The 26575-nt window shown below is 56.5% G+C and overlaps 1 protein-coding gene across 2 annotated transcripts in view; it reads right to left on the bottom strand.

The window, feature by feature from the left end:
* CABIN1 (calcineurin binding protein 1) overlaps nucleotides 1–26575 on the bottom strand; it is a 155902-nt gene that overhangs the window by 1128 nt on the left and 128199 nt on the right. For both annotated transcript variants that reach the window (XM_066365493.1, XM_066365494.1), the window contains exons 30-35: nucleotides 14964–15127; nucleotides 14062–14158; nucleotides 12499–13182; nucleotides 10900–10974; nucleotides 7422–7701; nucleotides 719–880 (exon numbers count right to left, since the gene is read on the bottom strand). In XM_066365493.1, coding sequence (XP_066221590.1) covers nucleotides 719–880; nucleotides 7422–7701; nucleotides 10900–10974; nucleotides 12499–13182; nucleotides 14062–14158; nucleotides 14964–15127 — 1462 coding nt within the window. The remainder of the gene's footprint in view (nucleotides 1–718; nucleotides 881–7421; nucleotides 7702–10899; nucleotides 10975–12498; nucleotides 13183–14061; nucleotides 14159–14963; nucleotides 15128–26575) is intronic.

Below are 26575 nucleotides of genomic sequence, written 5' to 3'. Positions count from 1 at the left end.
AGGGCAAGGGATTTCACAGGCCCTCCGGGTATTGTGTATGCATTAACTCTCACCTCTGCAGCTATCCTAGGACACATCTTGTTAGTGTCCATGCCACAGGGAGCACACACGCTGAGGCCCAGAGCCACAGGGTATCCACTTTCCCGTTCCAGGGTGTGCATGGGGCTCGGTGTGCGTGGAGCCTGGAGGCCGCAGTTTCAGGCCGGAAGCCTCTGGGGAGCTGCATGAGCCTGGCTGGTCTCCACATTCCTCCTCAGCCCCATGGCTTTAAAAGGAGCAGGGCTTACTCTGAGCTCAGGCCTGGCGCCAGGCCCTGTCATCCTGAGTGGGGTCTGTGAGAGGCTCTGGCCCTGAGGAGTCCCCAAGGGGCCTGGCTTAGTGGAGCGGCTGATGGGAATGGGGTATGACTGGGACATGAATGCCTGTCTGACCCAGCCCTACTGGCCACCACTCTCTGTCTGCCCGACTCCTCCCCGCACATGCCTGCCTCTCCCCCGGCCTCATCTGAACATGGGCACCCCTTCCGCTTGATAAGCAGCCTGGACCCGGGCTCTGCCTGCCCTAGCTATTTCCCTCTTTGGAGCTGAGGGTGGAATGAGGGCTTCTCAGGGGCTCCTCTACTACCCCCCAGCCCCTTCCATCCTTCCAGGGGAGGGAGGTGCCTCTGCTGGGAAGCCCACCCTGGCTGCCAGACATGGGCTGCTCCCAACTGCCTTACCCTGGCTGCAGGTGGGCTCGGTGCCCGTAGGGGGGGTGGTCTCCGCCTGCCAGCAGTGTGGCTCTGCCGGGAGACCCTCGGGGGTCGTCTTCACCTGTTCGCTGCATTGAGGCTCCTGGGACGGGCAGCCGGGGCTCTCTGCCCCTCCTGCCAGCTCTTCTTCTGTGGGGACACAGGGTGGCTGTGGTTACATCTCCAACCAGTCCAAGGGACAGAGCCCCCCTCCTATGCCCTGGGACACCCAGCAGGGGCTCTTCTGGAACTATCTCATGGGTGGGGCCAGGCTGGTTCTGGCAGGAAACCTCTCACCCTGACCGTTGTGTACCTGACACAGTGGGGCAACATCAAGTGGGGGCAACCTGCATACCCCCTACTGCCCTGCTTCCAGGAGCGGCACTCAGAAACATGGTCAGCACCCAAAACCAGACAAACCAGCTAAGACCAAAGTTGATGGGATGGTATCCTGGCACAGTGTCCTCCCGCCATGCCACACCTCCCCTGGCATGAGGCAGAGGACGAAGACTGCACTATGGCCACCAGCCAGGCCATTAGTCAGCAGCAGTCTGCTCACTCTCAGGCCCCCCGGCCCTGCCTCCCGCCCTGCCTCTGCTCGCAGCTGCCTCCAGGCCTCTTCACAGTCCGGTCCTTTTGCTGCTCTCCTCTTCCTTCTTATTTGGCTGTTGGGCAGATAAAATGTATTATGCTCACTTTGTTAGATTATGCTGCCCACGTGGAGGCCGTTGCCCAGGTGATATTAATGTGCGTCTCTGGGCAGGCAGAATCCTTGTAGCCTGGGGCTTGGTTTTGGGATTAAGCCTTTCCCACCCTTTTTTGATGTGGGGTGGTACAATCCAATCATGCCTCAGAGAAGTGACTTTGTATTAGAGACTTCCTTATTTTGTATATTGGATTAAGAGTTTGGATTTCTACACTATAAAATGGGGACGGAGCGGGAGCTTGTGCTCTTGGTTCCTGAGGTTAGCATGAGAGAGCAGAGAGAGTAGAGCCAGCAGCGGAAGGAGGCCACGTGGAGGAGGCCAGGAAAAGCAGCCAAGATGGCGGAGTGCTGAGTGAGATGCCAGTTTGTGGAGAGTTTGTATCTGGAATAAGGAAGGAGATGGGGAACTGAGGAGAATAAGGCTGGTGAGCTAGAAACCTTTGATTCTAGGAAACTCGGATAAGTCAGTGGCTTTGTGAGCACTGAATGTGAGTGGGTTTTGGAGCCCAATGTGTGTTTTTACTTGCCCGCCGGGTGCAAGCTAGGATTAAAGACTATGGCCCACCAGTTTGTGGCTCCGTTGTTTCTTTACCGACTGTCCGAATCCAATGCGAGCCTGCATGAGCCAGGCTGCTGTGATAGTGGCCCTGGCCATGGCTACTGCCTTTACATTGGCCCAGAACCTCTCGCCATGCTGACCACTGCCCTGCTACCCTTCCATTCACTCAGCTGGCCCATCAAGTTCCTTCTGCCAGGAGCACCCCCCCCATTCTCTAGCAGGTGAAGTGCCCCCCGCCCCCACCGCCAGGCAGGAATGACAGCTCCTAGCTAGTACTGGGATAGACAGGCCGTGGAACAGTCTTGGCTTCCTAACTGTTGGCTTCCAGGTTCTCCAGGACAAAGCCTTTCCTGGCTGCCTGAGCCTTGAGCCACTCCATTCCTTGGGCCTCAGGCCTCACTGTCTGGCAATCGTGGTAACAGACTCAATCCTCTACACAATCTGTCCAGCCCCACATGTAGCGGTGGGCAGGGGTGAGCCCTGGAAGGCTCCTCCTGTTGCCCTGCTGGACCTGGGGAGCAGGGAGAGCAGCCGGACTCCCGTCACGGCAGCAGGACTCGAGTAGCTAGCCAGGCACATAGCCACAGGCAGGCGGTTGGGTGTCTGGTCCAGGCCCTTCATAGATGGAATGCCTGGCCTGCCTCTCCTCACATAGCTGCTCTCCTCCCTGAGGGCCTGGCTGAGTGGCCTGGAGGGGCTGCTCTGTGGATGGCAGGGGGAGGGGAGGAAGAAATCTACGCACAGGGTTGTGATGAGGGAGCACCTGGCACACCCACAGCAGAGCCTGTGGCTGGAGGCTGCCCTGACTGGGGGTACTGTCCGCCCTTCCCAGGCCCTTTCTTTTTGGTGGGTGGCCAGGAGGAGGGACACTTGAGGCAGGGGTAGTTCTTCCCAGGCCAGGGGGTTCCCTCCCTTCCCCAAAGCAACTGTGAGGACATCCACATGTGAGCCTCGCGTGCTGCCATCCCCAACTTCAGCTCTAAGCAGACACATCGTCTATGCTGGGCACCTACACAGCAGGCCTCACCCTCTGTGTCTACACAGTTCTCAGCTACCCCCTGGTTACCAGGAGTGGCAGGGATTGCAATGCCAGGCCATCTTGCCCCATGTAGCAAACCAGAACCCTGCTGAACAGCTCCTTCCTGGCGCTTTCTCTGTTCTGGAGGTTGTGGGAGGTGGGTTCTGGGGAGATGTCTGCCCCAGTCTTGACCTGAAAGCTCTGGGAACCACTGGGGACCACCTACCCCAACATGGCGAGCCAAACACCATGGACCTGCAGCAGCCCCAAGAGACAGAGAGGTTACTCCACGAGGCAGGTGTGGATGTGCAGGAAGGACTGCTTGATTAGCGGCTGGTCCGGGGAGGCGGGAGGGGGGGAGAGTGCCAAGCACCTGGTCCATCTGGGGCCACCTCACTGCCTGGTTCAAGCAACACATATTCTGAGGCCAGTTCACTCCTCATGCCCAATGTCATGTAAGAGTTCCATCCTAGCAAAAGGCCATTTAATTTAGATTTAGAGTAGAAAATAGAAAAGAATCAACTGTCCAGACTGAAGAGCATATACCAGGAAGCACATTCTTCCACACATCTAACCATTAAGAGGAAAAAAAGGTTCACATTATAGTTTTTGGCCCGCTTGGGGGTGGGCCCAAGTGAGCAGGAGGGAAAAGCAGACAAGCGGGTTCCAGGCGGGCCCTGATGGCCACTGCTTTCACTCCTTGGAGAACCCTCCCTCTTCATATCATGTGTGTGGCCAGCGCCAGTGAGGTTCAATCACTTCTGAGATCAGTTTCTAAAAGATGCTGATGCTTCCTTCATGCACTCTTTATACGTGTCTGTCTCTTTCAGATTCCAGGCTCTGGGGGAAACCAGTAGCCATGACTCAGTGACACTCAAGCCTGTGGAGTGGCCCACTGTGGAGGAACCGAGGCCTCCAGCCAACAGCCAAGGAGGACCCGAAGCCACTCACAATCTGAGCGAACTTGGATGAGCAGCTGAAGCAGGATGCCTCCCAATTCTTGATCCTTAGGGACTATAAGATCATAGGAGCAAGAGTCAGATGGAAGGCAAGACAGTTTCTGAGGTGCAGAAACAATGGAGGAACAGGAGCTGGGTCTTAGTAGGAGTGAATGGCTTCCCTTTGCAGTGGACTCTCATTGCCGACTGGCCTTTGAAGTCACTGCCACCACGCCAAAATCCACACCATGGCCTCACTTACTATCTGCCCAGCACAGTTCTGAGTCCTGGAGTGCTACCCTATACCCTGTGTGCTGGAAACTGATTTAATCAGACAGCGAGAAACAGGTGCAGCCTCAATCACCTGGTGGTGGAACTGAGGCAAGACAGTAAAAAGCTAAGAAAATTCCTTGGCAAGTAGAATGAGAAAATTGAGACAAATTAGCTGAGCAAGTTACAGTGCAATTTACAGCGAGATACAGGTCACCTCCCTAGGGATAACATCTAGGCCTCAGTTGTATTTTAGCTCTAGGCTCAGAAAAACAGCAAAATCAGTTGGGGGATGCCAGGACCAGCTACAATAGCTAATGACCCCCCCCCACCACCACCACAATGACTCCAGACCACAACCCTGAAAAGGCTCACCTGCAAAAGATGATGAATATTCTACTGAAATCCTCCCTAAACTCCTAGTCTTTAAAGAACCTCAAAACAAAGGGCCCAGAGTGCTCTTCCTCCTGGGGGGGGGGGGGACGCCCTTGTCTTTCTGACCCCCTCTCCTCCTCTTCTTCACCTACAGGTGTGTATCTCCTAAACTCTGAGGGTATCCACAAGACTTGGACCCAGGGGAGCAAAGGGCAGTGGCAGCTCATCCCGAGCCAACCCCTGCCTGATGAGCTCCTACATAGCAGCCTTACAAACTTAGAGACCTAACGCAACAACATAGGATGGTCTGAAATGAAAACTTTCTAACCGGCCTGACCTGTGGTGGTGCAGTGGGATAAAGCATCAACCTGGGGTGAGATCGCTGGTTCGAAACCCTGGGCTTGTCTGGTCAAGACACATAAGGGAATTGATGCTTCCTGCTCCTCCCCCTTTTCTCATTCTCTCTCCCCTCTCTAAAAATGAATACGTTTTTTAAAAGTCTTAAAAAAGAAAACAAACAAACTTTCTAAGTAAAGCAGTTAACGGCTGGTAGTCAGGGCTTTGGGCAATATTTTTCCTTAACAAAGGTCAATGTTTACTGAGCCTATCTGTTGTCTTTTTGCATCTACAATAAAATACCTGAAAACAGGACTTTAAAAATGAGTCATCTTCTTTTCTAGACCCTTCAAGGCACACCCAACCACCACCCACACACTAGATCTGAGACCACAAATCCCCTTGTTACCTTATCACAGTAACTGTTAACTATCCTATACCTGCCTATGTAAAAGAAGTATGTGTTTCCGTTTTACTTTTTATACAATCCCAGAGACTTCCCGCTTTTTGTTTTCTCCCATCTCCCTAATCTACCATCATGGGCTCCAGCCTTACATCTTCCTCATGGATTCTTTTTTTTTTTTTTTTTTTAAACAGGTACAGAGAAAGAGAGAGAGAGGGATAGACAGGGACAGAAAGAGATATGAAGCATCAATCATCAGTTTTTCGTTGCGAAACCTTAGTTGTTCATTGATTGCTTTCTCATATGTGTCTTGACCGTGGGCCTTCCTTCAGCAGACCGAGTAACCCCTTGCTTGAGTCAGAGACCTTGGGTCCAAGCTGGTGAGCTTCTGCTCAAACCAGATGAGCCCACACTCAAGCTGGCGACCTCGGGGTCTCGAACCTGGGTCCTTCTGCATCCCAGTCCGACGCTCTATCCACTGTGCCACCGTCTAGTCAGGCTTCCCCATGGATTCTAATGTATAAAATAAGAGGTAAAGCCACCATTTTCCAGAGCACTTTCTCAATCCGTTGAGATTTTGCTTCCAGGCAACTGTTGACAGTTTGGCTCAAATAAACTGATAAAAATTCTCGCAGGTTTGGATGTTTCTTACTTTTGACCCTGTGCTGTAGCCTTTGGAGACTCCTCTCAGAACAAACGGCTGCAGGAGCTGACCCAAGGGGAGTAGTTCTCCATCCACAGGCCGTGGCCAGCACAACTGTAAATGACTGGGTGGAGGGTCCTTACTCTCCTACGACCCTCAAAGCAAACGGGATGGCATCGGATGAGAACATCAGTGCCTGACGCGTGAAAGAGTAGGAAAGAGCTTAGAGGAAGGACTGCCACCCTCTGCCTCCATTTAGGCAGAACAACTTGCGGGGCAGTGCTCCTGGGTCATGGCTGGCCGTCCCTTCCTTCAGGAAATGACACAGCCAAGGTAGCGGGGCTGAAAGCAGCAGCCCAGACGTGGCCCTCACATGGGACTGTGACTGGGAGGACAGCACCCACAGGGATGAGCTGGTGCGCAGACAGGCAGGCAAGGGGGCAGGCCAGGTCTGCACAGCAGGGTGGGAGAGGCGGGAGGCAGGGGAGGACCTGAAACGGAGGGTCAGGACAGCACCTTGCCCACTCCCCTCTTGTCCACGGGCCTTCAAGGTGCCACCTCAGTGCCCCCTACTCAGAAAGCCTCAGGCCCGCCTGCCCCTCCCTGGTCTGCTGGCTGCCCCTGCCCATAGCTGCCATTCCCAGTGGCGTCCCTAGATTTAGAAGAAACAAGGGTCTTTACCTCCTACTGATGAGCCACCTCACCCTGTCCCTTTTCCTTCATAACTCAATCTATTTGCCCCTGCCCCCCACTCAACAGGCCTGTGAGGTCATGTGTGTGCTCAGGGTCAGGACCTCCTCCCTGTCTGGAGTCTTATTCTATCTACTAATCTATTTATCCCAAGCTTTTGTGGGAGGAGAAAACAAAGTCTAGGCAAACCAGTGAGGTCAGTGCTCCTTCCTTCCATTCTTACTACACCCGGTGACAGGGCTGCTGTCATCACCCCCATTTTACAGACGGGGAGACTGAGGCACCAGATGGTTAGGTTAAGAGAGTGTTGGTGCCTGACCTGTGGTGGTGCAGTGGATAAAGCGTCAACTTAGAAACACTGAGGTTGCCGGTTCAAAACCCTGGCTTGCCTGGTCAAGGCACATATGGGAATTGATGCTTCCTGCTCCTCCCCTTTCTTTCTCTCTCTCTCTCTCTCTCCTCTCCCCCCCCCCCCAAATAAAAAAAACAAAAAACAAAAAAAGCTTGCCAAAAAAAAAAAAAGAGAGTGTTGGTGCAGGATGTGCCCACCACGGTCAGTGACTGATAGGCAGACTAGGAGGGCTTGCCCACCCCAACTCCCTGCTCAGGGGTCACCAGGCTGGAGGTGGCCCTGCCTCACTTCCCCCACTCTTTAGACGAGGAGCAGGACCTGCTGCCAGCTGAGGGCAGGGGCCTGGGCCCAGCTCGGGCTCAGCCAGGCTTTATATCCTAGACAGACGAGACAAGACTCACCTAGGCCCAGAGAAGCCATGCTGGGGGTGGACTCGGGCCTGTGTGGCTGGGGGGGCCTGGGGTCCTTGGATAGGTCTGGGGTGGAGGCTGACACCGAGGGAGGGCAGGTGAGAGCTGTGGTGGCAGCCAGCGCAGGACGGGGCTTGATATGGGTGTCACTGGGCCGTTGGAGAGCGTCTGCTGGCACAGGGTCAGGGGCTGTGGGGGCAACAGCCGCAGGGAAGAAGTTCTCTCGACTGTCCTTGGGGTGCTTTGGGGTGGTGGGTGTGTCCCCTGCAGCCTGTGAAGACAAAAGGGAGGTGAGGAAGGCAGGCTAGGCAGCCTTGAGACTGTCCTGTCCCACAGGACAGCTGTCTGCACCTGGGACAGCCGACACAGCCCTCACGCATGGTACCACACTCTAGGTCCCCAGTGCTGTCAATGAGGCTCACAGGCAACCCTTTAGGACACTGCTAATGCTAGGACACTGCTGGGGACCCAGAATCATTCTCTGGGAGGCTGTCCAGGCTGTGATGGGAGGCACTCAGCGGAGAGGTCACAGGCTGGCCAGGACCTCCAGCAGGCTTCACCCTCCCACTTCTGGGTGCCGGCCTGAGAGGAGCATGTCCGCCATGACTTGGGGAATGGGGTCGTAGTGGTCAATGTGTTGACTGCAATAACGAAGGTCAGTTCGTGAGGGGCCTGGAGTGATACCGCAAGTCAGTTTCCTGGGCTCAAGACTGCAGCCCCAAAGCCACAGTATCCAATGCGGCCTCAGGCAGCCGGGCCTTGGCGGCCCTGCAGCATTCCACCACAGGCCTTCAGTTTCCTATCCCTTTGAGGCCTTTGTCCACACGGTTTCTTCCCTATGCCACCATGCCCCTTCTATTCTGCACTGAAAGCCCACCCTCCTGGGACTGGTGTGACTGCAGCTCCTCAAGGACTAGGAAATGCTGCAAGGTGGGGCCTGGTGCCCGTACAGACCCTAGAGCAGTGCCAAAGGGCTGGGGTAGCAGCAGGTGAGCGGACCCCAGCCCTGGACCCCCTGTACTGGACTGGTAGGAACCCTCCCCAAGGCTGTAAGTTCATGCCTGTTGGGTACACCTTGGTCAGGCCAGTCCCCCTGAGGACTCTGCTTCTTTCAACACTTGTTCTACTTGAGATGCCCCAGCCCCAGCTCCGTGTGGTGTGGCTGCCCTGAGACCTTTCAGTGAGGTGGGAGTCTGGGATGAACCCAGGCCTCCAGTCAAAGGGTGGGTAGGACAGATCTGTCTCTCATGGGTAGACATAGCAGGGGGAAGGTGAGAACTATGTCCCTGTCTCAAGGACGGGGCCTCAGCGGAAGGTGATGGCTATGAGCCTCTACATCCAGGGCGAACTCCAGGTTTGCACCAGGTGCCATGGCAACTGGGACATGCCTCCAGCAAAATGAGCACTCCCTGAGGGGCAAGAACAGTACACTCTGCAGGTCACGGCCATCTCCTTCCCAGCTCACAGAGGTGAGCCCAGGACAGCCGTGATTGTCCTACCCCTCTTCCTTGAAGTCCCTTCCTGAGCTCTGATGACAGGCCAGGCCCCAGCTGGGTGCTGGTCCTCTGTGGGCCTCAATTGTCTCATCCAAGAAACGCGACCTCTCTGGTTACTTTCGTAATAACAGTAGTGTGGACCATCAGCAGGCAGGGCATGTCTCTCCAGGGAGTCTGGCCCTTGGCTGGCAGATCGGCCCACCTGTGTGGCCCATAGCCTGCTTGGTCAAGGTTGAATCCCTGAGTTTCCTCAGACCTAGAGCCCCTGCAGGGGTGGTGGCTGCTGCCCCATCAACTGAGAGAAAGCCCCTAGGCTGCACCTGAATGCTCACTGCCCTGAGCTCCTGCCTCAGGACACCCTCGTGACACGCTTCTCCAGGGGGAAACACTAAGGGAGAGCCCGGTATGCCAGAGGTGGGAGGGCAGGGCCCACTCACTTGTACAACTGGGGCAGCGGCAGTCAGGCCAACCCTGGGGACAAAGGCTGTACCTATTCAAATGGCAATACCTGCTCTTTGACCCAGTGACCCTGGCTTGGGAATCATTCTTACAGAAACACTCACGTGTGGTACAAAAAGATGTTCTTCAGCAATGTTGAAAAAGGGAGCAGCTGTACCCTCTACCCAACTTTAGACAGGGTACCCCCTTTCTCTGCTGCCCAGCCCCTAGCCAAAGGGCCTTCCCTTCCCAAGGGAAACTCCTCTCCTTCGGCCCCAGCCCAACCACTCCTCAAAAACAGCTGGTCTCGGCCCTGGCCGGTTGGCTCAGTGGTAGAGCATCAGCCTGGCGTGCAGGAGTCCCAGGTTCGATTCCCGGCCAGAGCACACAGGAGAAGCGCCCATCTGCTTCTCCACCCCTCCCTCTCTCCTTCCTCTCTTTCTCTTCTCCTCCCGCAGCCAAGGCTCCATTGGAGCAAAAGTTGGCCCGGGCGCTGAGGATGGCTCTGTGGCCTCTGCCTCAGGCGCTAGGATGGCTCTGGATGCAACAGAGCGACACCCCCAGATGGGCAGAGCATCGCCCCCTGGTGGGCATGCTGGGTGGATCCCGGTCGGGCGCATGTGGGAGTCTGTCTGACTGCCTCCCTGTTTCCAGCTTCAGAAAAAAAAAATGGGGGGAAAAAAAACAGCTGGTCTCTGAGCCCCAAATCCAGTGGGCCCCATCCCACGGCCCCAGCATGCTCTCCTGAACACTGCTTGGTTCTGTCTGGATTCTCCCTGTGCTGGCCGCCTGGCCTCGGAGCTCAGCCCTGACTATGTCCTCTGCTGGCTCCACATCAGTGGCTTCTGGGACACCTAGACCAGGGGCTCTAGCCTGGATCCTCCCTCTGAGCGTGAGCCCCCAACCTTTCTGCCTACTTAGCTTCTGCTTTGGCAGTCTCAGACTCAACACAAACCTTATCTTGACCTTGGATGGGGTTTCTCAGAAGAAGATCCCTCTGCCAGAGCCCAAGAAGGCCTTACCCCTCCTCCTTGTCACCAAGTCTCACAGTCCACCTTCTCACATCTCTTGAACCCACCTGTCAATTACCTGGCCCCTGCATGAGCCCATTCTCTCCACCCAACAGTCACGAAACACAATGAGATCATGTCATCATCCTGCTCCCTCCTCTGCTGAATAAACACCAGGACTCCAACCCACTCTGCTCCAAATCTGCTGGCATACCCTGGCTTCAACAGCACTTCCCCGCCTCTGTCCCAAAATGGGTCAACCCTTCCAGGTGAGGTCATCCTCCTTGTTTGCAGAACAGGTAGCTGAGGTAAAGCTGAGGTCACACACTCAGAGGTCGGGTTTGGGACTGCTAAGGCCCCAGCCACCATCATGTGGTGCCCCGCCCAGGCCAGTGGTCAGGGGCTCCCTATGGGCCTGAGGCTCAGCTTCCTCTGAACACAGAAACTATTCTGTCTGCTTCCTGACCTGCTGCTGGGGCCTTGGTGTGGGGTGGGCCCTGTACAACAAGGCTGGCACAGGCTTACCTGTCTCTGGGCAGCGGCCCCAAGGTGCACCTGGCAGAACTTCACAGCCTGCTCCAGCGCAGCCTCCTCGTCCACCTGAGCAAAGACGTACCCGAAGTCAGAAGGCCTGGCTCCAGCTCCCATGAAGAACCCTCCCGCCTCTGAGCACCCGGGCCTCAACCCTACCTGGGAGACCTGGGCAGGAGCACATCCATCTCCCAGATCTGTGCCCTAGGACTGAAGCTCTGGCTTATCTGGCCATGCCAGGTTAATTTCTGTGACCATATTATTTCATCCTAAGGAACTGAGGCTGACAGGATTTAGTGCCTTTCAGAATCTGAGGTCCGAATGGTGGGTAGGTCTGATGTGACTCAGAGCTCAAGAGCCAAGGCACAGGGTGGTAGGAACAAGGCTGGGGAGACATGGGGGCCACCTTGGAGAAGCGGGCAGGGTGTTGATAAGATGGCATGGGAATTGGGAGTAGCCAGGCCAGGGCAGACAATAAAAATATAAAAAAACACTTCAAAAAAGTTAATATTGGAGGCTGGTGAGGTGGTGATAAACAGGCACTCTCAAAAGTGGCACTGCAAATTGCCACAGTTTAAGAAGAAATTGCGTGAAGATGGTCACCCCATTTGAGCCAATCATTATAGTTCTTGGGATTCTTCCTGTGGAAATGATTTATTTTTAAAGTTTTACATACTGACTTTAGTGAGAGAGAAAGGGAGTGAGACAAAGAGACAAAAACATCAATCTGTTCCTGTATGTGCCCTGCCCAGGGTCTGAACCAGCAACTTCTGCACTTTAGGATGGTGCTTTAACCAACTGAGCTATTCGGCCAGAGTGGAAATAATTTTAACCTGAGTTTTTTTAAGATTTTATTTATTCAATTTTCAGAGAGGAGAGAGAGAGAGAGAGAGAGAGAGAGAGAGAGAGAGAAGGGGGGAGGAGCAGGAAGCATCAACTCCCATATGTGCCTTGACCAGGCAAGCCCAGGGTATCGAACAGGCAACCTCAGCGTCCCAGGTCGACGCTTTATCCCACTGCGCCACCACAGGTCAGGTGAAATAATTTTAAATAGAGAAAAAACTACATGCCTAATGCACTGAATAAAAAAAGGCAAACTCAGAAGGGCACCAGAACGGCCTCATATACTCAAGGCACAGCCACAAAGCGGCTGACGACAGCCACGAAGGACGGAGGAAGTGCCTCAGAGCCCACTGCCGGGCTCAAGGGTCTTGTCTCCCTGTCCTGGATTTGATAAGATTTCTGCAAAGTGGTTTCATTTTCCTTTGAAATGAATATAAACTTTTTAAAGCTTGGCTGTTTGTTCATTTGTTTTTGGTGTATTTTACCCAGTTTTTCGTTGAAGTATGACAAATGAAATTGTAACATATTTAGAGCACACAACAGGATGCAGTGACATGCTCATGGTTTCTCTGGACCTAAACCTATTGTATGTACAACTGCAGGAAACCTCAAACATAGGAAAGTGAACAGCAGAGGTGGGGTGGGAATGATACCTAATATCCACCCCAAAGGGCAGGCCCTGCAGCACCTGGGTGGACCAGCCAAGGCCTTCTATGAGAACAGAACCCCAGACCTGTCCCTAGCACCTACCTGCTTGATGAGCATGTAGGTCTCAGACATGATCCTCTCGATGCGGCCCAGGTCATAGGCCATGCCCTTCTGGCCCTGCTGCCATACTCGGTAGGCATCCAGCAGGAGTGTTTTGCCTGACTCTGTGTCCTCCAGGAGTTTCCTCTTGCGACTGGGCCGTGGAGGCAGCTCCTCAGGGTGGCCTCCTGCTCTCGGGGTTGGGGCGGTGGTGGCTGTGGTGGTGGCAATGGCAGAGGCTGGCAGGGCTGTTGTGAGCAAGTTGGGTTGCTGCCGGGCACTGATACTCAGTTCCTCCAGGGACAGCTCGGTGGGCCGGCTCTCAGGGGCCCGATCCCGAGGAGAGCGACCTGGTGGCAGGGGCAGTGCCTGCTCTGAGTCCAAGCGGCGAGCAGCACCCTCACCTGTGTCCATGGGCTCAGTGGATCCCACTCGGGGGCTGTCCTTGTCCTTCCGCTCCCCACCTTGGTCTGCACTGTCTGCTGCGTCCATGGTCACAGGTCGGTGGTTGAGGGGACACACTTTGCCCCCTGGCTCGGCCCCTGGCCCTGAGCCATCAGCCAGAGGAGGCTTCTTAGGGTGGGGGAGGCCTTCCTGGCTCTCTTCAGGACTGGCCTTGTGGGAAACATCGGTGGTCATCTTGGCTCCGGGGAGGCCACAGGGCTTGGGTCCTGGGTGTTCTGACCCCTACAAGAAAACCACAGGTAAAAGACTCCGTGTCTTTTGTGCCTCCACAACAAAGCCACTCTGGCTCTGCCCACCGGCTCATGAACAAGGGCTGGCCCTGAAGCCCTGCCTGAGGAAGGCCCTTCCTGCCCTGGACCTCTAGCCTCGAGAGCGGCCAGTGGGGCTCTAGAGGAGGCACTGCTGCAGGAGAATAGCCCTGGCCGGCTGGGTCAGCCTTCCTCTCAATGGGTGCCTCCGGGCGCACTGGGCGTCTGATGGGCAGCTGACCTGCCAGGCTTGCTGCAGAGCCAAGTTCTATCTGGGCCTCCTCAGTGCACAGAGACCAGTGTAAGGGCCTCAGGAGGCGCTGCCCTGGGCCCCTGAACCACAGGCCATCAGTCCTACTGGGCAGGGGGCTGCAGGAGGACTGCTCTGTCTCAGGTCCCAAAGGCCCCACTTGCTAAGCCAGTGACCTGACTCCCTGGGTCTCCAGGTGCTCAGCTGTGAAATGGGGCGAGGAGGCTGAGAAGGGATTGTGTGCCAGGGTGCTCTCAGAGGCCTTGCTCAGCCATGGGAACCTGGCTAGGTGAGGGGACAGCCAGCTCTGCCATCTGCTTCGTCATTACAGCTGCTGCTACCCCAGCTCAGGTCTGGGTCAGGGAGTTGTGAGCGGGAGCGGAACGTGAGGAATGTCACTGTGATCCCCCTTGACAAGTCCATGTCTATCCAGCATGTCACCATCTCATTAAGTGCCCGTGCATTCATTATTATGGTTGACCTTCCCCATCTGGGGAGTTAGGAGGGTGACACTTCACATGGGGAACTGCCAAAGGGGACTAGTGTGTGACTGGTGGAACTGGGGCCCCCACCTGGGAGAGCAGAGGGGTTGCGGTGGCATACCTCTGCCAGCTCGCTCAGTGTGTCCTCCAGCACCTTCACAGTGAGGATGAAGGCCCGCTGTGCCAGGACCTGGCGGTCAGCATCTCGCAGATACTTCCTGCAGGCACACGAGGGTGACCAGGGAGGAGGGCAAAGAATCAGAGCCACACAGTGCTGCTGGATGGTAGCCCAAGCCCTTCCCTGCCCCGAGAACACTGGCTAGTCCCTCAGCATGCCCCCTGCCCAGGATCTGCTCTCCAGAAGCCTGCCCTAAGGGAAGGATGGGCAGGGCCAGGCTCAGTGAGAGCCGGGGGCCTCTGGCTTCTCTCCCACAAGCCTGTCTCCAGAGTGCTCCTGGCCCCAGCTGAAGGCCCCTCCCCAGCTCCTGGCACAGGGCTGGTGAATGAGACAGCAGGGAGGAGAGGAGGCACAGACATGGAGGACAGCTGCTGGCCCAGCTGGCAGTGTGAGGACTCACGGCTGGGACACACCGTGTCTAGGCTGTCTCTCTCCTGGGAAGGCCACACCCTTTGCAAGTGGCAGCTGCAACGGATGTCCCTTGGTCCTGTCTGTCTCACCCTTTCTGGCAGAGAAATCCCTGGTTACCTCTGAGGCCTAGGCCCTCCTGTTGCCTGGCCTGTTGTTACTTGCCTTCACCTGGGATACCACAGCTACCACCTGGCCACCTGTTTCCCCATGACCTGACAGCATCCTGAGAGCCCAAGTTGGGGAAAGCAGGAAGAAAGGAAAGACTGGCCTGTCCAGAGTCTCAATGGGATAAATCAACACAGTGGGGAGAGCCCGTGTTCACCCCCCAGGTGTCCAGGGCAGAGATGGTGCTGTTTGGGTTCTAGACTCTGGAACAGAGACACCCTGAGTAGGTGGGGCCAAGGGGCTCCAGCCAGTGCGTGTGCTGCACTCACTTGCCCTGGTCCGGGGTCCGCTGCAGCATGGAGGACACCTTCAGCAGGGTGCTGTGGTCCCGGAGCTGGGCCAGCACCTTGAGCAGCAGCACGATAGAGCGGTTCATGTGCCAGGCGAAGCTGCCCGGCCGGTCAATCTCGTCCACAGGGATCCGCCAGATGCCCTGTAGGGCACATGGTAAGGAAATGTGAGAAGGGGTCCTGCAACTGGAGCTGCCATGGTGCCAGAGGGTACTCTGTCCAACCAAGACCTCCTCAGACCCCTTGCTGCCCTAAAGGGAACAGGGGCGTAGCCATCCCTACCTTGCTTCCTCCCAAAAATTGCATGAAAGGATATACACGCTGCTGTGCACCTGCCCTCTTTTGAGTGACAACATGGCACATGTTCACTTGATCTGTCCCCTACCAGAAGCACATAGGTTACGACTGATCAAACGGAACAACTAGAAGCTCAATGCCTACTTGTCCGCAGAGACGCAGATCTGACATAAACCCAATTCCTAGAGGAAAATGGAGAGTCAAAAGGTGGCCACCATGAACTTCTGGCGGGCGTTGCCAGCCAGACAGGTTCAGGCATGGGACCCTATCCCCCACGTGGACTCCTCCAGCATCACCCATAGATTCCAGGTTCAGATAGCAAATGAACTATAGCTCCTAGGATTTTTGGTTCCTACCAGCTCATCTATCTGTAATTTGCTCTGCCCAGGACGCCCGCCACTTCTTGCCCATCCGACCCACTGTCTGAAGGCTGAGTTGGGCAGGGCTGGCTCCAGGGATTCACCCTCCACCTCCCTCTGCCAAGCTTAGGCTGCTGCTGTATTGGGCATCCAGTCCATTGCCAGCCCCACAGTCTGGTTCCCTGCCATGTCCCCATACACAGCCTGGCCTCTTGACACCCAGTTGGTCCAGTCAAGGTGTGCTGAAGGAAAGGATGAACTGGAAAATGAATGACAGGTGAACAGCAGCTCACAGCTCCTGAGCAAGCCTAAGTTAGGCCCTGGTGCTTGGACGTTAAGAATGACGTCTCTGAGGCAGGACCTTGGGGCCTGGAAGAAGCTGGCAGGCTCCCAAAGAGGTAGCTGTAGCCAGCACACTAGAGAAATTCCTGCCCAGAGTGGACCAGCACTGTGAGCAACGTCACCTCCTCTGACTGCAGCGCATAGCAAGGTGTTCAGGCAGTGCCCCTCCCCGGCCATTCTCTGGATGCTCAATGACTGTTCATGGCACCCACCCTCTCCAGCAACAAGGGAAGGAAGCCAGGATCCTCCTGACCTGAGCTATTTGAGCAAGAGAAGATCTGAAGTCCTTAGCTCTGTGTCCCTGCAGACTCTACACTGGGTCACTGGCTCACACTGGACATGGGCAGGCTGGGGGGCCATGTGCAGCTGGCAGCCACTCTCCTTGCCTGGCACTGCCAGAGAAAGCTCTAGCTGCCCCCTGAACCCCACCTGGACAAAACGAGGGGGCAGAGGCCAACCTTGTCCAGGATACTAAGACCAATGCTGCATCTTTCTACTCAGCAGAAGTAGCTTCTAGAGCAGCTTGGGAAAAGATGCCTCTTGAGAGGATGATGGACGGCCTTGAGCAGCTGTCCCCCACCAGTGTGGCCCTAGATCCCACCCTCAGGTGTGACGGCAGTGACCAGGAAGGTGCCACCTCTATCATCTGCCAGGCCCAGTCATAAGGGCTTGGCCCTACTGAGGCACTATGGCATCACTGTGGTCCTCACCACAGCTTTGCAGTGACACCAGGGAGGGAAGAGCTCAGAGAAAGTCCATTAAGTCACACAGCACAAGAGGCAGCCCCCAGGGTTGGCCCCTCACCACCCTGAGGATAAGGAGAACAAGCAGAGAAAGAAGCCTCTACTGCTGGCCACAGTTCCTCTCTGCATCTCACAGGAAGGGGAGAAAAGCCAGAAACCCTGCCCAGCCTTGTGGGAGACACCACAGGCACATGCTGGGGCTGGGCTAAGGCCACAGCCCAGTTGGGGATGTGGGTGTGACCCCACTGTTCCTGGATCTCACACCTCCTCAGGCACAGAGCAGTGCTCTCTGAACCACAGGATCCAAACAACAGTGGCGTTCACTTACACTCCCCCCTCCTGACTTCCCCACAGAGCCTCCCAAGACTCAAGGACAGGCAGAGGCCACTTCTGGTGGCTCTGATCTGGGGTCAGAAGGTCTCTCCCAGCTGCCCCTTATTAAGCAACTGGGTTGAGGGTCCCTCGCCCTCCTTGGGAGAACCATCAGGAAGGATAAATGATCACACTTGCGCCCAAGGTTGTGTTCAGGAGTGGGTGCGTAGGAGAGCGGTGGCGACTTCTCTGGGGCCTCCCCTGGGAAGTGGCCCTGGTCCTCCTGTGTCACCCCTGCTCTCTATACCAATGGAGCCACGGCACAGGAAGAGGGGCGGGGAGGCAGGAAGTGTGAAGTCAGCCTGGCTGAGAGGTGGGCAGATGCAGGGGTCATGGAAGGAGGGGGCTCAGCTATAGTGCCACTGCCTTGGGAGGCTCCAGGTACCTGGGGAGCCTAGGCCCAATGCCTGTCCTCTACAACTGCAAGGTGGTGCCTACCTCAGTCTGCACATCTGGGGAGCTCACCACCACTGGAAGTGACCTGTTTCAATTTGGTTAATTACTAGAAAAGGCCCCTTCTTCACACTGAGCTGGAACCCAAGAAACGTTCCCATGTTGCTGCCCCTCCCTGGCACCCAAGCCTGACTGTATCCCCCTAACATCCCTGTTCCAGCCCAGGCCTCATCTTGCCTCTTCCTTCTACTCTTGCCCCACAAATCCATCTGCCCAGCCTGGGCCTGGCAAGCCCAGCTAAGTCCCTCCCTGCTTAACAACCTCAACAGACAGCTCCCTCCACCCACTTCAGCTGAAGTCTGAGCTAGGCTGGCTTTCACACTTCTTTATTTTTTTTAATTTTCTGTAACTTTTTTTCTTAAGATTTTTTTTTTTTGTATTTTTCTGAAGCTAGAAACAGGGAGAGACAGTCGGACAGACTCCCACCTTCACCCGACTGGGATCCACCCGGCATGCCCACCAGGGGGTGATGCTCTGCCCATCCGGGGCGTTGCTCTGTCACGACCAGAGCCACTCTAGCGCCTGGGGCAGAGGCCAAGGAGCCATCCCCAGTGCCCGGGGCCATCTTTTGCTCCAATGGAGCCTTGGCTGCGGGAGGGGAAGAGAGAGACAGAGAGGAAGGAGGGGGGGGGGTGGAGAAGCAGATGGGCGCCTCTCCTGTGTGCCCTGGCCAGGAATTGAACCCGGGACTTCCAGGCATGCCAGGCCGACGCTCTACCACTGAGCCAACCGGCCAGGGCCTCTTAAGATTTTATTTATTGATTTTACAGAAAAAGGAGAATGTGGGGGTGAGAAACAGTTGCTTCACAATAGCTGTTCATCAGCTGCTTGTTGTATGTGCCTTGACTGGGCAAGCCCGGGTTTTCAAACCAGCGACCTCAGCATTCCAAGACAACGCTTTATCCACTGCACCACCACAGGCCAGACTCTCATACCTCTCTTGCCTCAACTCGGGACACTCACCGCCCCTTGGCATAGCTATGAATTTCATGCTTCTTGCCTTTTTGGATTCCCTCCTACCTCCTCTGCCCAGCCAGCTCTCCTGTGTCCTCCTAGGCCCAGCTGTGACATCACTTCCTCTCTGAAGCCCTCCTGGCTTGTTGCCTTCCTAAGACTCTACCAGGACTACTCAAGGCCAGACCCTTAGATGATCAGGGGGTAAGTTTGTGGCTCAAAATGTGTCCTAAATAGGAGTGGGTCTTCTTCAGCTCTGGGTCCCTGGTGCCCTGACACAAAAAACCTGGCAGAACAGGCAGGGTGCCCAGCTTGAAAGGCTAGCTCTGCCATCTCCCTGCTGGCCCCTTACCTTGGAGACTTACAGGTTAAGTGGAAGACAACCCTCAGACAGCACAACAAATGTTTTTCAGGGCCCTATGCACACAGCCCTACACTGGGGGTGCGGCACCCTCCATACTGAAAGGGTAGTAACAGCCAGTCACCAGCACCAGAGTAGCGAGCAACATACCCACTACGGCTGGCAAGACCTCGGCTAGGCCGGGGTGGTGCAGGCCAGGTGCCTGGTCAGTGAAGACTGGCTCTCCTCTCTTCCCTGGAAAAGGGGGCCAAGAAGGCACTGCCAGAGGTAAAACCCATTTGGCCCTGTGCAAGCCAGGACAGGTGGGCACAGTGGCCATGGCAGATGGTGGGGAGCATGGGTAGTCCCTGTGGAGAGGGACTCCAAACACCTGCTCTTGTTCCCTTGTTTTTTCCCTTGGGGAGGGGTGGTGGTGTGCCAAAATGAGCCAATCAGTATGCTAAAATAAACTCCTGGACAGCCCACCATGACATGCCCTGAAGTGGGCTAACCTGGACTGTGCAGGGCAGCCTGACACTGTCAGCCTCACCAGGAATCAGAAGGAGGCGGGGACTGCCATCTGTCACGAAGCAAGGCAAGGCCTCATTTAAGATGTTTGCTGGATGCACACTGAGGCAGGCCTGCCTGCCACCCACTCCCCATCACACCATGGCACCACTCGCCTACCCATCTCACCCTCTGGGATTGCCTTCCCGCCCCCGCCCTGCTTCCTGCACACCCTTCCCAATTTCCAGGATGCTGCCCACTGAGGAATCTGGTGGCATCCGAGTTACAGCATCATGCACATTGAGTTGGCTGAACCAGCTCATTGTGTAGGTGGGAACCCGAGGCCTAGTGAGGAGGGGCCTGCCCCCCACCACACTGCTGGACTGCAGCTGAGCCCAGACCACATGTGGGTTCCCTCCTCATGTCTGGGCTGGTGGGCCTGGCTGAGCAGCCTCTCCATGGACCAGGCACATCTGCAGTCATCCCTCTTTAGGTAGGCACAGGGTCCCCATGCTCAGATTCAGACTCTTGAGGGGCTTTCAGCTAATCCCCAAAAAGGAGCAGCGCCAGGACGCACCCTGCAAGGTCAGGTCTAGTTTGCATCACATGTTTCAGGACATGGTTTGGATCCCTTCACAGAAGGGCTGGCTCCCTATCAATACATTTCCTTTCCAGATACATGCACACAGATGTAACATAAAAGCACCTACCTCCAAGTGTACGGAAGACAGAACAAATCAGGCAATGTGTCCACAGAAAATCAGAAGGGCACCACAGATAACATAAGCCCTGAGGAGGTTCCTGCAGCCATGAGGTAGGCCTGAGGGCGTGCAGCCACCCAACAGTCACAAGCTGGCAGAGTGGCAAGCAAGCCAGTGCCCAAGTGGGCAGTGCTGGCTTCCGTGTTTATAGCCAAAGCCTCGATACCAGCAGCCCCAAGATAGATGGAACACATCCCACTCCTCAATGCCCCCTCCCCATACTACCTCGCAGGAAAAGACAGCCCTCTCATGCTGGTCCTGTTTCCCCAGAGGGAACAAGGGGGCTCCCAGGGAGGAAGAAGGTACAAGGTGGGGGCCAGCCACATGTGGGAGCCAGGGGACTCCAGGAAGAGTGTCAGAGACGAGAGAAGGCAGTACTGGTACCAGGCAGGGCCTGGGGGCTATGACTCAGGCCCCTCCCAGTTCTCCCCCAGCACCCTTTCCTGGCTGCCCTCCTCTTTCAAGGCCCCTCTCCCAGGTCCGCAGGGGGAGAAACTCAATTCCTCGCTGAGAAGATGCTGGCGTGGAGAGCTGTAGGCAGTGGGGGGCACAGAGCAGCAGCCTCAGGGCACTTAGAGGCACTGGGACTGTTCTCAAAGCTCTGCCTATGTGCCAAGTGTCTCAGGGGAAGCATCTCAGCAATCCGCCCAGCAGAGTGGTTCCGGGCTCCTGGCTGGCAGATGAGGTCACCAAGACAGACTATAACCACCTGAATAATTCATGGGGCCTCAGACTGATACAAGTTACCAAACTCTTCCTGCAGCTTTGAGTCTCAGTCATCCTCCTGCTGCTCTTGAGGAAACAGCTTCAAAAGCTGAGCCCCACAAAGGGGAGACCTTGACAGGGCTGGTATCTGGGCAGGAGGGCCATGAGGCTCGGCATCTGGTCACCATAATCTTGGCAGGTGGCACCATAGGGAGGTGAGGACAGTAGACGTCTCCTGACACAGAGCACTGCTTTTGGTGGCTGGGCCAAGGCCATGCTCAGGCCCACAGCTTACAGCATCTCCAGAACACTGTGGTCTGAGGAGAGCTTCTTCCTAGAGAGGCAGAGGCTCCCCCCTCCCCAGATTCCTGATCAACTGGCCAGTCCACACCTCCCTGACTGCCTCAGTGTGAACCAGAAGACCTCACCCGCTCATACTCTGGAGCCCCGGTGCCTGGCACACCAGTGAGGCTGTGGCCACAGCCTCTTCGCCAGACCCAGGGCCAACTCAAAGCTTGGCAGACTGAAGCCCCAGATCAAGGCACAATTCTGGTCCTCACTAGTAGACCCACTGCTGTCTGCTGGGCTACTGCTTGGGCCAATCTTGATAGCACATCCCAAGGTTATTCTGGGGCTCCTAGTCCCACTTGTCACCCTTGTGGATTCCATGTTTCAGTCACAACTCCTCCTGGAGCCGCCTCCACTCCAAGGGCACAGAAGACACCCCACCCCTGGTAGCCTGGAAATGTCAGAGCAGGAAAGAAGGCAGGTAAGAGGTATGGCCAAGTCAGGAAGTCAGGCTCTGCTCCATCTGGACCACACTCAGACCCAAGGTGCGGGCTTATCAAAGAGTGAACGAGGCTCGCACCATGGGGCCTGAGTGGGGATAGACTCATCCCACACTGACCTGGCACGGATAATGGTGTAATCAACCCAGCTTTCATTTTCCAGAAGGGAAAAATGAGTTCAGATGACCTGTTCAAGGTTGCTGTAGTGTCCCTGGTGGGACCAGGACACAGAGGCCAAACTCACCCTCCTTGGGTCTCTCCCTATGCCCTCCCTGAATGCTTATAAAGGAACAGGAAGTCAGCAGTGTGATCTGTGATTTACAGATGCTGAAATGGGGACATGGAGAACTAGACTGGGATACCAAACCTCTTCATTGTTGAGCCAGGGAAGACCTGAGGATACCCTCTCATAGGGGCAGGCTGGGACTGGAATGCTGGCCTATGGAGGAATGGAAAACCATCAGCCTCTGCTAGCAACTGAGTACCTCAGAGGTTTCAGAATCAAGTCCCTTGGGCCCTTTTTGTGAGAATGGCCTCTAGCCTCAGTCTCCAGGACTTCACTGGACTTCTCCTGCAGTCCCCTTGTTGCTACACCCATGGAATCAAATGTGGCCACTTTCCTACTATGCTATGCCTGGGGGCATGCCCAGCAGGGGCACCATGTGAGGCTCAGGCAGGAGGGAGTAACCACTCCTGGGCACAGTCAGCAAGGCCTTGAAGGAGCCAGGCCTAGGTGCCTCATGCAGGAACCAGGAGGAAACGGCAGTGAGGCAACAACAGCGCTCTGTAGAGAGCCAGGGCATTCGGCTTGACCACGCAGCAGGCGGGCAGCTGGCAGGTGGTGGTCTGCCGCGAACCCTTGCCCTCTCTAGGCTGCCCAATCCAAGCCTGTGTCTGCTTGGGGCCTTCTGCCCACAGGCTGATGCCATGGCTGACCTAGCTCTCGAGGTGAGCAGCCCGTCCAAAGGGCCTGAATCCTGGCATGCCCAACCCCAGTGCCCTGGACTCTGAGCTGCCTAGGGCAGGGTGGATGGGCAGGAAGGGCTGCATCTCTTCTGCTCACCAGCATCTCCAGCCTCTGAATGAAGCCTGGCTTCCTAGTGTGCTTACAACCTCTGGGATGAGTCTCAGGAAGCTCCTGCAGCCTCCCCACCCCCAGGGGAACCTGCTCACATGAGAGTCAGGCCAGGCAGAGAGTAAGGCAGGCCCACTGGGACCCCACCCCACCCCAGCAAAGGACAGTCACAAACTCTGGCCTTCAAATCTGCTCAACCATGATGCCACTCTAGGTAGCTCTCAGTGAGTCCCCAGTGTGGCATCTGAGGTCTATGGAGGCTCTGGGGAGTTTATGGCCAGATGAGTGTCCTTCTGGTTCTGGGAAAGCCCAATTCAGGAGTGTTCTGGGTCCCCCAGGGCAGGTCAGCCTGGTGTGCCCTAGAAAGCTAAGTGCACCCCAGGGACCCAGGGTCACGTGGATGGGTCAGACACGTCCCTCCGCCCAATGAGGGTCCCTACTAGTGGGCCAGAGAGACACATGTGGTTGCCATCTCCAGGTTAGGAATGGAAAAGGCAGTTAGAAGGGGTAACAGACCAAGAGAGCAGGAATTTGGGGAGGGGTTATCAAGGGAGCCAGAGAGAAACCAAGAAGGAGTAGGTACCGGATGGGAGCCTCTTGCAAGTGAAGAGGACATGGGCAGACGGTAGGGTCGACCCTGTCACCTGGGTGTCCTGAGCAGAAGAAACAAAGAGGCATCTGAATTTTTAACTCAGCAAACACAGCACATATACCTTCTTGCAACATCAAAAACTCCCTATCATTTAAAACGGCCATGGCACATCACCCCATGGGTATACCTTTACTCATCAAGCCCCCTACTAGTGGTTATCTGGGTCTGAGTCCTCAGGTTTACTATGAAGAATGCCACTGAACAGCCTTCTCTACAAAGCTTTTTTTTTTTTTTTTTTTTTTACAGAGACAGAGAGAGTCAGAGAGAGGGATAGATAAGGACAGACAGGAATGGAGAGAGATGAGCAGCATCAATCATCAGTTTTTCGTTGCAACACCTTAGTTGTTCATTGATTGCTTTCTCATATGTGCCTTGACCGTGGGCCTTCAGCAGACCAAGTAACCCCTTGCTCGAGCCAGAGATCTTGGGTCTAAGTTGGGGAGCTTTGCTCAAACTAGATGAGCCTGCGCTCAAGCTGGCAACCTCGGGGTCTCAAACCTCGGTCCTCCGCATCCCAGTCCAATGCTCTATCCACTGCGCCACCGCCTGGTCAGGCTCTACATAGCTTTTTTCCCTCTCTTCAGGATGGATCCTAGAGGGGACCAAGAGGATGGGTACGCAGCAGCACATGCACTCCTGGAGGCAGGGTCTAGGCCTTCCACCCCCAACCCAGGCCCAAGTGCCAAGGTATGACAGGTGAGCAAAGCTTCCTGGGGCCCTTCAGCTTCAAGATCCCTGTTTACAGAGAATACAGTGCTGTGAGCACCCAAGGGAGAGCCCATTGCCCCCCCAGCAAAGGAAATCCTATAGTCCTCCCCCTTGGCATGGGGACAGTGGTGACTCAGCTCCAAACAGGCGAGGGCGAGAGCCTGCTGGCATCCCGTTCCCAGGAGCAGCAGGCGTAGGGCTGTAGGATCAGGCTGCTGCTAGCTAAGGACCAGCTGCCATGGAGGCGGCTGGCCCTGGAGAGAGTGAGGGAGCCCCTTAGCACGAAGGGATGCTGGGGTAGCCTCTCTTCCCCAGGGAAGCACAAAAAAATTTCCACTGTTTCTAGGACAACCAAGAATGGATGGAATCTGAACTGTAGGCCCTGAGGTTAGGAGCAGCCTTGGGGAGAAACCTGTCACCTGCAAACTCAACATGAACCTTCCAAACAGCAAGGCCACATGGAGAGGGGAAGGAGAGGGATGTGTAGGGCTACACTTGTTGCCCATGAGCCCCCAGGGCCAATGGTACTCACAGGATGTCTGCCCAGCTTCTCCGACACATGACTTCACTTACACCTCACAGAGAGACCTGTTTCAGACACAGAGCCAGCAGGGAGCTAAGCCTACAGCAGAACTCTGCCTTCCCACTCCAACCTGCTTGCCCCCAAGTTAAGATGAACATCACAGAGAGAGCAAATAGGCAGGATGCCTCTTCCAATGCTAGCCCAGATGGCTCCATCTCCTTCAGGAGCCACCCTGCTCAGGAACCTCAGGCCTCTGAAGTCAGGACTCAGTTTCTGGGAGTCAGCTTCACATCTTCCTGATGTTCTGGAGCTAACCATTTTACCAATCCTACAGCGCTCTTAGTCACCGACCTGCTCCAGGCCTAACGTTGAGGGTGCCACCAGGGGCAGGCTAGGCTAAAAAACCCTGGGGGCAGGATGTCCTGTAGTTCGCACCATAAACCCCTTGGGGCTGACCTCTCTGGCCGTAGGGGTGTACAGAGACCACCGGGGGCGCCATTGCCCTCCATACACAGCGGTCCAGGCCGAGCTGCCGAGGGCAAGGGATTCCCCGCGCCATCCACAGGTAACGAGTCCTCAGCGCAGGCAGGAGCTGGGGAAGCCTGCAGTTTGCCTGCAGTAAGTGCCCGCCGTTTTCAGCCTTTTCTGCCAAATGAGACGTTACACACTGGGTCCCAACTGCTGGGCTGTCCTTCCCCTCCCCCTCCCGGGGTAAAGCTGAAACCATAACCAACTAAGTACGTCGGGGGTGGGGGGGTGCGGTGTGTATGTCTGGGGGCCAATGGCAACTCTGGTGGCCCCGCCTGCACATGCCGTACCCCACGCTGCGCCCGGGACCTGAGTCCCTCTGCCCCCTTCCTTCCCATTCTGGCACAGGGCAAAGTCCTGGCCAGCCTCAGGGCTCCAAGTAGGCTGGGCGCCCGTGAAGCGCTGGCACCATCTTCCCGCCCCCGCACAGAGCTATTTATAGCTGGGGAAGCACCTCGCGGGGCGCCACTGCCCACCCGGTGGGTCCGCTCACCATCCCCAGGAGCGCCCGGAGCAGCTCCTTGTCACGCTGCCCGCAGCGAAGTTGCTAAGGCCCAAGGCCCGGCGAGCAGCTTTCGCTTTCGCGCGGCGCAGCGCACACCCCCGCGCGCCCGCTCGCGGCCCCAGGATGGTTTGGGCAGAGCTTGCTCGGGGCTCGCGGCACGGCTTCTTCCCCGGCGGCGCGGGTGTGTGCGGCTCCGCAGGTGCCCGCCACCCGCCCCCGCGCGACGCCGCCCAACCCGCCCTTCCGCCCACCTGACGCTGTGCAGGGTGCCGGCCCCAGGCATGGGGTGCCGAGGCCCACCACCGGCCGACTTCCTCCGCAGCAGCGCCCGGGAAACCACGGCCCGCGGGCTTCCTGCTGCGCCAGGCGGGCCAGGGGCCAGGCGCCCGGGCCGACCTGGGGAGCTCTGAAAAGCAAAAGCCCAGAGGGCAGAGGGGAGAGGCAGTCGCGGCCCAGGCCCCCGCCCCCGGGCAAGTTCCTACCCGCCGGCTCCGCCGTGGCATCTGTGCAGCGGAGCTAGTGCGGGCGCTGGGCCATGGCCGCGGAGGCTCACTCGCGGCGGGCCAGGGCGGGGCGGGCAGAGCCGGACGAGGCGCGGGCTCTCGCTCGGCCTGGAAACGGGCCCGGCAGCACAACTGACTTTTGTTGGCCAATCCTCGCGGGCTCCGTAGCCTGGCTGCCGGCGCCACGGTGGTGGGCTGCTGACCTGTGGGGCCAGCCAGAGCGGTGTAGGGGCGGTCAGGAGTATAGAGGGCTGGGCTGGCAGCGGCCAACCACGCGCTGGCCGGGGCTGTCCTCACCCTGCACGCGGTTAGATATGTGAATGGCGCCCCCTTTAGTTGTGCCACGAGAGCTCTGTGGAGGGGGCATGCAGCCACAACGAGCTGTCCTTGCTGATACAGTAGGGCAGTGGGTGCTGGAGTGAAGACTTTTCAAGTAACAATCTCAGGGGGTAGGGCAGAACAGAGATGCCATAGCA

This window comes from Saccopteryx leptura, chromosome 2 (assembly GCF_036850995.1).
Source record: "Saccopteryx leptura isolate mSacLep1 chromosome 2, mSacLep1_pri_phased_curated, whole genome shotgun sequence".
Lineage (NCBI taxonomy): Eukaryota > Metazoa > Chordata > Mammalia > Chiroptera > Emballonuridae > Saccopteryx > Saccopteryx leptura.
This window is presented reverse-complemented; position numbering and strand designations above follow the sequence as displayed.